The sequence below is a fragment of the Quercus robur genome, chromosome 12 (genome assembly GCF_932294415.1).
Source record: "Quercus robur chromosome 12, dhQueRobu3.1, whole genome shotgun sequence".
Taxonomy (NCBI): domain Eukaryota; kingdom Viridiplantae; phylum Streptophyta; class Magnoliopsida; order Fagales; family Fagaceae; genus Quercus; species Quercus robur.
Genome location: NC_065545.1, coordinates 29,371,986 through 29,384,686, shown reverse-complemented (window position 1 = coordinate 29,384,686; position 12,701 = coordinate 29,371,986). Strand labels below are relative to the sequence as shown.

At 32.7% G+C, this 12,701-nt stretch overlaps 1 protein-coding gene across 1 annotated transcript; it reads right to left on the bottom strand.

The window, feature by feature from the left end:
* Positions 1-473: 473 nt before the first annotated feature.
* LOC126709804 (geraniol 8-hydroxylase-like) lies at positions 474-3,209 on the bottom strand. Its single transcript, XM_050410146.1, has 2 exons — positions 2,117-3,209; positions 474-1,369 (listed from the first exon to the last, which is right to left on the bottom strand). The coding sequence occupies exons 1-2, from the start codon at positions 3,005-3,007 to the stop codon at positions 764-766; spliced, it is 1,497 nt and encodes a 498-aa protein (XP_050266103.1). The 5' UTR covers positions 3,008-3,209; the 3' UTR covers positions 474-763.
* Between the last annotated feature and the right edge of the window lie 9,492 nt (positions 3,210-12,701).

Sequence of the window (12,701 nt, the reverse complement as noted above, 5' to 3'; positions counted from 1 at the left end):
AATATAGGGTTATTAATTGCTAAAATACAAGTAAATTTGGCACGGAATAAAACCAACAAGATGGTTGATAAAATTCAACCTTGCAACATATATTATAAAAATTTGGGAGTACTAAACTTCATAGTACCTTAGCAATATTCTTTATTATTCAATTTCATTAATTGAGATCATTAAATCCTCTTGAATTTGGAGCAACATATATATATATATATATATATATATATATATATAATATAATATAATTTATTTATTTGATAATAGAAAAATGTCAAAGCTCCTACGGAATTATTATAGAAAGTTCACAAATATTTGACCTCATAATGAGTGAATGATGTATATATATTTGTTGTTGTAATTTTCAAATTTTTTTATATTTGTTTTTAACACGAAATTAAGGAGAAATATTGGTTTTATGCAATCACCAATTTGGTTATTTAACCCCATGCCCAGCCATACCAGGTATGGTCGTGTGATTCATGAAGCACAGGAAATGCTTTAGTGAATTGAATATTGCATTATTTGATACATTGATAAAAACTACTAACCTTTTCTGCCAAAAAAAAAAAAAAAGATAAAAAAAGAAGAAAACGACAAAAACATAATCACCCGTGACCCATATGATTAACATTGTACTGTAGGGGTAGGGGCCAGTAGTAATTTAATCGACAACCAATTACGTACATTATTCAACCTATTTGACACCGTGAATGGATTATAGGAGACAATACAACTAGCTGCAACTAAGTAAATTCTTCAACCATTTTTACACTGGAATAGGGACAGCTCTTAGAGGATGAGCTCTCTGTAAGGTTATGCCAAACTTGTCATCCATGTCCATGTCAACAGTATTAACCCCATCTTCAAGTTTCCAATTGAATGCCTGCATGAGCGAACCCAACATCAAGTGTAACATTCGAATTGCCAGTAGCAAACCAGGACATGTTCTTCTTCCACCACCAAATGGTATTAGCTCAAAGTTCAGCCCTTTAACATCAATTTCTGACCCTAAAAACCTTTCTGGCATAAATGATTTTTCGTTGTCCCATGACCTCCGGTCTCGTCCTATAGCCCATGCATTCACTAGCACTTGTGCACCTTTTGGGATAACGTAGCCACTGATTTCTACGTCTACTTGGGCTTTCCTAGGAAGTAAGAAAGGAGCTGCTGGATGCAACCGCAATGTTTCTTTGACTATTGCTTGTAAGTAAGGTAACCGAGGAATGTCTGATTCTTGAACTGGGTTACCTTTGCCAATTACTTGCTCTAGCTCTGCTTTGGCTGTTGACAATGCCTCTGGGTTGTGGAGTAGCTCTGCCATTGCCCATTCTAGTGTGGCTGAAGTTGTATCAGTGGCCGCAACAAATAGGTCCTAACCCATGTTCACAAACCATGTTCATCATTTATTATAGTACAGTAAATAACTAACTATTAAAGAGATTGTCCTAGTGTACTTTTGTCTGTGGCAGAGTTTTGCTAGAGATACTGATGTTTTCATGGAAAAAAAACATTCCACTCACCTCACTCCCTTTTGTCAAAGCTTATCTTTAGCAGTTGTTGAAATTGAAGTGGATGCTAGATCTGTAGTGGATGTCAATTGTCATGTTCGAACAAAAATTCTACTAATGGTCCATTTCCTCTCTTGTTGATAATTGCAAGTTACTGATTTCCAAATTTCTCAAGTGAGGAAAAATCATTGCTACAGAAGCGAATAAGTGTGTATACACCTTAGCTAAAAAGTGGACAAGTCAACTTGTTACGCCTCTGAAGATTTTTGTTGATTTGTATTCGGAAATTAATATGATTTGTTCTGAAACTTCTGTTTCTATTAAGTTGAAAAAAATGTACTATTTCCATCCTAAAGAGTCTAAATTGCAAAAATTTCACAGCAATTAAGTTGGTAAGTTTTTAATGGTTCTTATTTATTGACATCACTTAGTACCGTTAACATTTTGACACATCACATATATAAATTTTTTGTGTTAATTTCCTTTATCCAAGCAAAAATCAAGGCTGCATGTACTGTTCTTTGAATTCGTATAAAATTTCTTATTCATCCAAAGAAAAAAAATTGAAAGAAATTCAAGAAGAAGCAGAGAGGGTAAGAAATAATACTGACCAGCAACAAACGCTCTATCGTAGTTTTGTCCATCTCCTCACTGTTCTCTTCACTGATATTGAGAAGAGTATCTAACACATCCTTGTTCGTCTTAGAACCACACACTTCTCTCAAGTGGAGCCGTTGGCTAACCATGCGGTCAAAGAGCTCTAAAATCTTTCCAAAGTGAACTGCCAAACGGTGCCTTACACGTTGGGGGTCAACCTTTTTTAACACGGGAAAATAATCTGCCAAGTTTAGTCTCCCAATCTCTTTCATGACATTCCAAACGATCTCCTTGTACTCTCTAGCCGTGTCAGAATTTGGGTCAGCCAAATCCACCGAAAAAATGGTGGTTGATAATAGATTAAGCGTGGTCTTGAAAGCAGCTCTCCCAACATCTACTGCCTCACCGTTTAGGCTGCTTTGATGAGTATCAGCTAGGAGGTCTTGCACTTTCATGTGTCTGATAGCTTGGTTAGCATCAAGAGTCTTGTTGGAGAATATTTGTTCCATGCATATTCTGCGAAGATTTCTCCACCGGGTTGAAACAGGTATCCATGGCAAGCTAAACTCGTCATGTCTTTTGGCTCGGATTGCATCTGGGATGGTTCGATTAGACAAGTGTTGGTCATGTATTTGAAGGACTTCTTTAGCCATAGCTGCTGAAGAAATGACTACTGTGGTTACTTGGCCTAGTTTTAGGCTCATTATGGGACCATGGACCTCAGAAAGTTTTGCCAAGGACTTGTGGGGTTTGTCACCAAGCTCTAAGAGGTTTCCAATCAATGGAAAAGGTTTTGGACCTGGTGGAAGCCTTTTGGGGATTGCTTTGCTTCTTAATATTACATGCAAGGCTTGGATTAAGAGCCAAGTGAGGCAAAGACATATTATACCGCTCAAGAAATTCATCTTTATCTTTGAACTCTGATCACCAGGAGAGAAGAACAAAGTGAAAAGTGATACAACACTATACTTCACCGCTGTTCCTTTATAGTCAGCAAGCAGAGCAGAAAAACACACCCACTTGCTCTAACAGTACCAATAAGCGCCACCTATTTTTGGAAGAACAAAAAATAAATAAAGGTAATTGAGTTGACGTTTTTCATCTGGACATAACTATGGAAACACTCTACAATTCTTTGTTTCTTTCTATCAACCCAAAAAATATATCTGAGAGTCAAAAGTATATTTCTAATAATAATAAAATATATTGAAGAGTACTGTAACACGATGTTCGAAGATAAGTGGTTAGACAAAGAACCAGTCGACTAGGAAGAGACACGAACACATACTACAGCGGATTATGTATGCATGAGGTTGCATGATATCATTGTCTTGGTCCTCGTGGAGATTAAGAGTCTCCAACTATCATACTGCTGATAGACTTGGGCGAAATTTATTTCTACAAAAAACGTTCTCAAAAAACTGTTTGATTTTTCTATTTTTTGTCATGTTCTTGAAAATGTTGTATGAAAAATAAATGTCACCCTCTTGCTCGTGGTTAATTTAAGACTTTATCAACTTCTTAAGTTAACCAATTATGTATGATCGATTAGCATATGTTAATTACTATAGATTAGTAATCACCATATTTAAAGCAATAACAATAAAGTGAAGAAAACAAGCATATGTAACCAGGGGTTGGCCAAGTTGGTTGGGTTCTTGGTCTTAAAGTGCTTGTACTGGACTCGACTAGGTGTGCTCCCTAGTTCGAGTCATGCTACCTACACTTTGAAAAGAATTTCTTGGGCCAGTGCTTTATCTCTTCGTGGGCCCACTCGACACGAACAGCGATTAGTCTCTAGTTGAAAATCTTGAGGAAACACGATGGGAAACCAAAAAAAAAGAAAACAAGCATATGTTTACAAAGTAGAAAAGCAATAGAGAACAGTCCAAAGAAAAAATTACTATGAGGGAAACCTTATATATGCAACAATACAATTTACTATAATAAGAGAAATTTCACAAAATACTATAAAACCTTTATACCTAGACTTTACTTGGTAGATGAAGTTATAGTTGAATCCTTCTATTACTCCAAAACCTATGAAATCTTCAATATATGGATGCCTTCATAGATGATGCACCAACACCTCATGACTGAACCATTGACTAATACTATAGTGACGTATTAGGCCAGTAATTATTGCTTTGATCCTTACTATGGCGATAGCAACATCGTAGAACATTTTTTTTTTTCCTAATTGCTCTGTGAACTCACATGTTAGAAGGTGGAGGCTTTGATGTTCTCCCTGAATAGCTCTAAAAAGTTGGCTTCGCAACAACTCTTGAAGTCATGCATAAAGGCCCCTTATATGGGCTTTTAATTAGGGTTCAATATACTCATGAGACTGGCTTCATTAAAACACCCCAGACTCCAATCCTAGATTTGTCTATCCTTAATTGAGAAGTAGTCCTGTTTTGATCGTTCGGAGGTCAATTGAAGGGCAGTCAAATTCTACAACTTGCTTTCAAAAGTGTAATACGAAGGATTGTATATAGGGGTTAGAAAAAGAACTAGTCAAGACATTCTGAAAAACTGCTAGGACTACAATCAATTTCACACCTATGCATTAAGTAGTGTTCTTATATAATATATTAAGTTATTAACTACTCAATTGAAATTTTCCCAATGTGTTATTTCTCCAAAATACACCTTACTTTAATTTCATTGTAATATCTAATATGATAATTTTGAATAATAAAAATTTGGTCAGGAAGAGCTTTATGATTGTACGCTATTAGACTAAATCATGTAATTTCCATTCTTTATCTTTTAATTTTTTTTTTTCTTTTCTATTTGAGACTTTGGTTATTTTTTAAAAAATGAAGCCAAATAAATATATGATAAGTTGTAATTGGTGGAACAAATAATGAAACAAAAAGTAAGATAGAAGATTTGTATTCAGACCAAACCATGTATTTTTCTTTGCTTATGTTCTCTCCTTTTCTCTAGCTATATCTTTTGTTTTTATTCGTTTTAGACTCAAACGGTTCAAATTTTGAAAAAAAAGTTAATACAATCGCACATATATTTGGAACCAACAGCACAGGTTTCTTAAAGCCTTATTAAACAAGTGCCCCACGGACAGCTTCACTGGATTGGCATAACACTCAAACTGGAAAACCACTTAGATTAACAACCCCTTTTGATATCCTCGAGTAATTTTATGCCATGAAAATGATGAAACAGTACACCAAGGTCCAAGACCCACACAATAGAGAAAGAAGAAGACGTGGATGAGCTCGTAATTGTCCAATAAATGGATAATGGCTCCAGCAGAATTACAAAGTCATATTCCTTTCTTTGAGGGGCAATCTTATTTAATTATAATTATGGAGGCAGTCAATTTTATTGTGGATTTGGCATATCTTTTTTTTATTTTTTATTTTGGGGGATTTGGCATATCTTAAATTACATTTGGCATTAGCTTACAATGTCAGTTTTTTTTATTTTTTTATTTAACTTATTTTTGTTACTATTCATACGTCCCGTTGTATTTTTTATATTATTTATGAGTCCCACCGTACTATTTTAATTATCCTTTAGCTTTATTTATAGTACTTTCAGTAAAAAAATTTCAGTTTTAGTTAAATAAGTTATTCCCAAACAGACATTTAAGGGTTTGACTTACCTCTAGTACTTTTTTAATTGAACATGTTCTTTTGATTTAAATATACAATGATAAATGGTAGCGAGTTTTAATATCTATATTTTATTTAGTTAATAGGTAATGTGATAGTCTCTCGTTAAAACAAAAGGAGATTTCAATTAAAAAAAGTAATTGAGGTAAACGATCACTGGATTGGCATAACACTCAAACTGGAAAACCACTTAGATTAACAACCCCTTTTGATATCCTCGAGTAATTTTATGCCTTGAAAATGATGAAATAGTACACCAAGGTCCAAGACCCACACAATAGAGAAAGAAGAAGACGTGGATGAGCTCGTAATTGTCCAATAATGCAATAAATGGATAATGGCTCCAGCAGAATTACGAAGTCATTTTCCTTTCCTTGAGGGGCAATCTTTTTTAATTATAATTATGGAGGCAGTCAATTTTATTGTGGATTTGGCATATCTTTTTTATTTTTTTATTTTGGAGGATTTGGCATATCTTAAATTACATTTGGCATTGACTTAAAATGCTAATTTTTTTTACTATTTAATTTATTTTTGTTACTATTCATATGTCCCATTGTATTTTTTATATTATTTATGAATCTCACTATACTATTTCAATTACCCTTTAACTTTATCTACAGTACTTTCAGTAAAGAATTTTCAGTTTCAGTTAAATAAGTTATTCCCAAACAGACATTTAAGGGTTTGGCTTACCTCTAGTACTTTTTTAATTAGACATATTCTTTTGATTTAAATATACAATGACAAGTGGTAGTGGATTTTAATATATATATTTTATTTAGTTAGTAGGTAACATGATAATCTCTTATTAAAATAAAGAAAATTTTAGTTAAAAAAGTACTGAAAGTAGACGAAATCCGACATTTAATATGACATGATATGTCTGACCAATTTGGCAATTTGGTGTGTAATCCAAAGTTGCAGACAATCCAAATCGGATTTGGATTACACTGTAATTACCTCTTTCTACTAAAAATTTTTTATTACCATTTTCTACTTTTTAATTTTTTGTTTATTTTAACTTTATTTATTTAAAAGTTAAAATCGAAAGTTGATTTTTTTAGAGCACACATACAGTAAAGTCAATCGATTCACACTGACCAGAATGAGATCAAGTAGTAGTTTTTCTTTTGTTGTTTTTGTTGAACCACCACCTATGGTGGCTACTTTATTAACCTTTGATAAGGCTAATATATTTTGTAACAGATCTATTAATTCCTAATTTATGAGTATATTCAGTTCTAACCAAAAATAAAAAAGAAAAAGAAAAAATCTTAGCCATTCAGAACAATAGCATTAGGTGATCTCAATCCAAATCCACGTGATTCGTCAACTCGTTCAGTAGGGTTGGTGGAGAGAATCCAAATGATAATGTACTGAAAAGCCAAAATCTATGCATGTGATTCAAGTGAGAAGCGTGCGATATGGTTTACCAAAAAAAAAAAAAACGAAAAAACAAAAGAAAAAAGAAAAGAAAAAGAGATGCGTGCAATATTATTTTATAGGAAGTTTGGACTTTGGTCGTGTTATATTATTCTGATAAACTTTCTAAAAAAAAAACAAATTATTCTGATAAAGTTTAGACGTATTTTTGTCTAATGATATATTTGAGGTTTTTCGAATTTTTGAAGGTTTGCTCCACTTAAAATACTGGTCGAATTGAAATTGTCTGTTTACAACAGACACCCCCAAAATATGTTGAGTCTTGTCTCCTATCCAAAAAAATTAAAAAAAAAAAAGAGTTGTCAGTTTTGTGACCACCACTACCCATCAAGTTCAACCAAAAAAATATATTTATATATATTATTCAATAAATGTTAATAATAAAAAGTTAATTAGAGAATTGTAGAAAAAGAATATACCTAATTTAACTAAATTTTGTTTAGAAAAAATCAAACCTTATTTAAATCAAATTTGTTTAATATCAGTTTACTTTATTAAAAGCATCTTTTTTTTTTTTTTTTGATAGGATTAAAAGCATCTTCTTTTTACATAAAAATTGACTTTATATGTGGGTTTCACATATAATACTCATATTTATGTGAAACTTATTGTTAATCTATGTGATACATAAGAAAGTTTTTAGTACTACTAAAATTTTAGCAAAATTAATTTTTGTCAATTCAATGATTAAATGAATGGCACTGTTAATAGTGCTTTCAAAAGAATTTATTAGAAGCCAAATGCAATAATTTAATCTATATCCATTTTTTATGCTCTAATATTGGTTATTGCTTACACAACAATAATGTTTTTGATGTTCTCAGAGCATTGGTTATTGCCTACACAACAAAAGGTGTAATAATTCAAATCCAAAGATGACATATCACATCTAAAAGAAACACTAACAAAAAGTAAAAATATGAGACATGCACTAATAACCAATAATCATAATATCAACTCAACAAAATCTTATCAAATTGGTTTGAGGCAACTTCAATAACTATATTTTACAAAAACAAATAACCTTCTTCATAAGACTTTTGCTTATGTTATCATACTAAATTTTGGGTTAAGATAGCTTGACCCCGGTTAATTAACTTAATTACCTAAGTTGATTAATTATGTCAAATTACATGAAAATCATGGAGGCACCAACAAATTACCAAATAAACTAAATGCTGCGGAAATTAAATAGACACAGTGATTTGTTGACAAATGGGAAAAACCTTTAGCAAGGTAAAAACCCCACTGGGTGAATTTAAGATCACTACTCCTAAGAATCCACTAATCAATAATCAAGTGGTTACAAGTATGAGGAATCTTACCATTATCCTGGCCTATCCCAAAATACCAACCTACAATTGAACTTTTGCTCCAATACCCAATTGGACTTGATCTTGTAGTATCCTTCTTTTCTTTGATGCACAAATTTCCAATCTGTGACTAACTCTTTTGCACAGATCCTAGTATGTGACTAACTCCAGCAACTTGAATGATTGTTGTTGGCTGCAAAGTTCTTCACTTCATCAATAATGAAAATCAGGAAGCACATGATTACAAAACCCTATGGCGTACAAATGCAGTAGCTTTTCACAGAGAAAAAATAAACTCTTGGTCTCTATATCTGTATGTGACGACTCTTAAAATAAGTTTTATATATGTCTAGGATTGTGAGAAAAGAAACTCTAAGCAAATACATCAGCTTGGGCCGAATTTCAGATCTGGAATTCTAAAATCGTAATTCTTGATAGATCGAGCTTGTGTTGAGCTTCTTCATTTAACCTCGATAGCAATATTTGTCGAGTTTCTATTGAGACTTAATGAAATAGCTTTTCTTCACTTGTTTCTTGGATCAATCTTCATGACTTTAAAAATACCACTTGATATGTTTGATCAACATACTTCTTGATATATTAAACCCATCTTAGATCTACCCGATTACAAGTAAAATTCGTTTTGTCAAAGGATTAGCCAATTACATAGAAAATATGACCCTAACACTAAATATGAGAAAAAAAGTGCAAACATATTGATGCAGACTCTACACTGTATACCAAAGAGCCTCTCTCAAATTGCTTCATTCTTCTATCTGGCTCTACAACTAAAGCTCTCCCATCATAACCTTCTTGCCTTGCAAAACTTTGCAGACAAAAGTAGAATCACTCCATCTTTGTTTATGAGATGCACTCCTTGCTCTCAATAATTAAGATAAATAGATAACCTATATATTTCCAAAATTTTTATTTTCTACTTTTGTAGCCCCCAAATAAAGTTTGTGTCATGATTTTATCAAAAAGCTTTGTTGCCATTAGTATTAAAATTCTCAGTATATATACACCATTAGCATAAATACAAATTGATTCAAAAGCAACCTTATTTAAAAAGAACCATAAAGCTCAAATATTACGAGAAACTAAATAAGTGAAATCATTACTATCAGTACTAATAGTAAAATTCTCATTAATCTAGTGTAATATAGACAAATGTATATTTTTATAGAAATATCCTATAATACATATACAATATAGTTTACTCCCATAGTCATGTGCTAAATGGTTTTTTTTTTTTTTTTTTTTAATATGTAGCATCATAAGGATTTGTGCCCATACTAATATGCTACACAACTAATGTAGATTTTGCTCATCTATATTTAGTGCCTTTAGTGACAAAATTCACAAAGTAGTTTAAACTATTGCATAGAAATGGAAAATAACTTTATTCTAATAAATTCTTTAAAATTCAATCAAGTTGCATCAACTACCTATTATTTCCAAGTTTTGAAAACAGAACTTGATACTGATTGAAAAAAGAGTGAAATAAAAATATTAGCAATTCAGAAAATGAAGAATAAAAAAGCAAGAGCATATATAGAGGGAGATTGTTGGAAGCAGAATTAACGAACCTATAGGCATAATTGTTAAAATTTTAGACTTGATTGAAAAGGAAGAAACTCTAAAAGTTGAAGCTTGACAAGCTCTCTTGTGTTGTTTTTGTACCTCTTGAGGTAGGGAAACCAAGGGTGTAAAAATTTTAGACCTTGTTAAAATAGTTATTAACCAATTTTCAGGCCAAGTTGTTAATTAAATAAATTATAAACAACCTTGGTTAACCAGACAATTACCAATATTGAGCATATAGTAATGTTGTGGAAATACAGAAGATGATAATATATGATGTCCAGGAAAACCAATGGAATCAGAATTCCACAGTAAAAACCCAGGAAAAATTTAACCTATTAATCCCAAGGTAAACCAAATCCACTAACTTATTAGAAGTTTTACAATAACAAATAACCATATTCTAGGTAAAACTTACTAAAATTACCTAATACAGCTTCGAGTCTACAATGTTCCTCAATTATAGAGATGTTGCAATGTGAACCTCCAGTTCACAACTCCAAGAATTGATAGAGGATTTTCAAAGCAAGAGGCACAAAGCCTTTAAATCTATATGAGAGCAACTCCAAAAGTATTTTTAACGTGCATTAGGGTTTGCTTAAATGTATTTGACTTGTTTGCATGAAACCCTAATCACTTAATCAGTTGAAATCACAATTCATTAGACCTAAGATTCGATTGGTCGAGTTTAAGCTCAATTTGTTGAATTTAGGCCTCGGTAGGTGTTGAACAACTTTGATTTGTACAATAAACTTCAACACTTGGGTAACAATCTTGACGACACTTAAACACTCTCAAAGCACAAAATAAGACACTTTTACTTATGGTTTGCCAGCCTAAATCTAAAAACGTGATAGAGCATAACATTGAACACAAAAAATGAGACAAAAGTTTTTATAGTATGTGAGAGAGTGAAGGTGCTCTAGAGCAAAGCTCTTTACTTGCTACAACAGGTATTGTTCTTTGAATTTGAATAAAATTTCTTCTTCTTCCGAAGAAAGAAAAAATTATGAAAAAAATTCCAGACAAAGCAAAAAGGGTAACAAATAAGGGTTAAATTTATTATACATAAACTATTTTACATAGCTTTATACTTATACACACCTTAAAGCTGAAAATTGTGACTTCAAGTCATGATTTCAATTACTTTCGAGGTGTGTGTTAAATTATGTAAAACAGTTTGTAGGTAATAAACAATACTCAATAAATAATACTGACCAGGAACAATCACTCTATCTTAGTTTTTTCCATCTCCTTATTGTTTTGTTCACTAATGTTGAGTAGGGTGTCTAACATATCCTCGCTTGTGTTAGAACCACACACTTTTCTCAGGTGGAGACGTTAGGTAATCATGCGGTCAAAGAGGTCTAACATCTTTCCAAAGTGATCTTCCATATGTTGCCTTACGCGTTGGGGGTCCATCTTTTTTAACACAGGAAAATAATTTGCCCAGTTTGGTCTCCTAACCTCTTTCATGATATTCCAAACGATCTCCTTGTACTCTCTAGCCGTGTCAGAATTGGAGTTAGCCAAATCCACCGAAAAAATGGTGTTTGATAATAGATTAAGCGTGGTCTTGAAAGCTGCTCTCCTAATATCTACTACTTCACCATTTAGGTTGCTTTGATGAGTATTAGCTAGGAGGTCTTGCACCTTCTTGTGCCTTATAGCTTGGTTAGCATCCATTGTCCCATTGACGAATAGTTGTTCCATGCATATTCTGCGAAGTTTTCTCCACCGGGTTGAAATAGGTGTACTTGCCAAGCTAAACTCGTTGTTGTTAGGGGCATATTTGAAGTAATTAGCTAATCCTTTAACAAAAAGTACTTTACTTGTAATTGGGTAGATCTAGGATGGGTTTAGTAGTTCAAGAAATAAGTGTTCATGTTTAGTATTGAAGTTATGCAAATCTGACCAAGAAATAAGTGAAGAATGTGCTGCTCATTAAAGCTCAACAGAAGTCTTGACAAAATCCTTTCTATCGAGAATTATTGCTGAAGCTCGATACAAGTTGTATCTGTCGAGAATTACGAAATCAGGTTTTCCAGATCTGATTACATGCATACCCATGAGTATTTGTGTAGGGTTTCTTTTCTCACAACCCTAGACATATATAAGAATTATTTTAAGAGTCGTCACAGGGATGCAAGGTGATGAAAAGTGATTATACATGCATATTGTAATCGGAGACAGAAATTGCTCTAGTTCATCATATTCTCTGTAGAACCTACTGTGTCTTTATGCCAAGGTTTTTGTGACCAAGGAGCTTCCTAATCTTCATTATTGGATGAACTAAAGAACTTTGCAACCAACATTTTCCTCAAGTTGGTGTGTTAGTCATGTACTGGGATCCGTGCATCATTGGTTAGACACGTACTAGGATTCGTGCATTGAACGGAGAGATTGCCGCTACAGTACAAGTCTGTTAGGACATATGTGGAACATGTTAGAGACATATATTATGTAAATTGGCTAATCTTTTGACAAAACGTACATTACTTGTAATTAGATAGATCTATGATGAGTTTAGTACTTCAAGGACCAAGAGTTCAAGTTTAGTATTGAAGCAATGCAAATCTGTCTAAGAAACAAGTGAAGAAGTATTGTTCATTAAA

What these genes read in the sequence shown, in the direction of transcription:
- LOC126709804 (XM_050410146.1), bottom strand. Translation starts at nt 3,007, where the DNA reads ATGAATTTCTTGAGCGGTATAATATGTCTTTGCCTCACTTGGCTCTTA. An exon ending in CGATAGAGCGTTTGTTGCTG is followed by an intron (nt 1,370 to 2,116) that starts GTCAGTATTATT and finishes AACATGGGTTAG; the next exon opens with GACCTATTTGTTGCGGCCAC.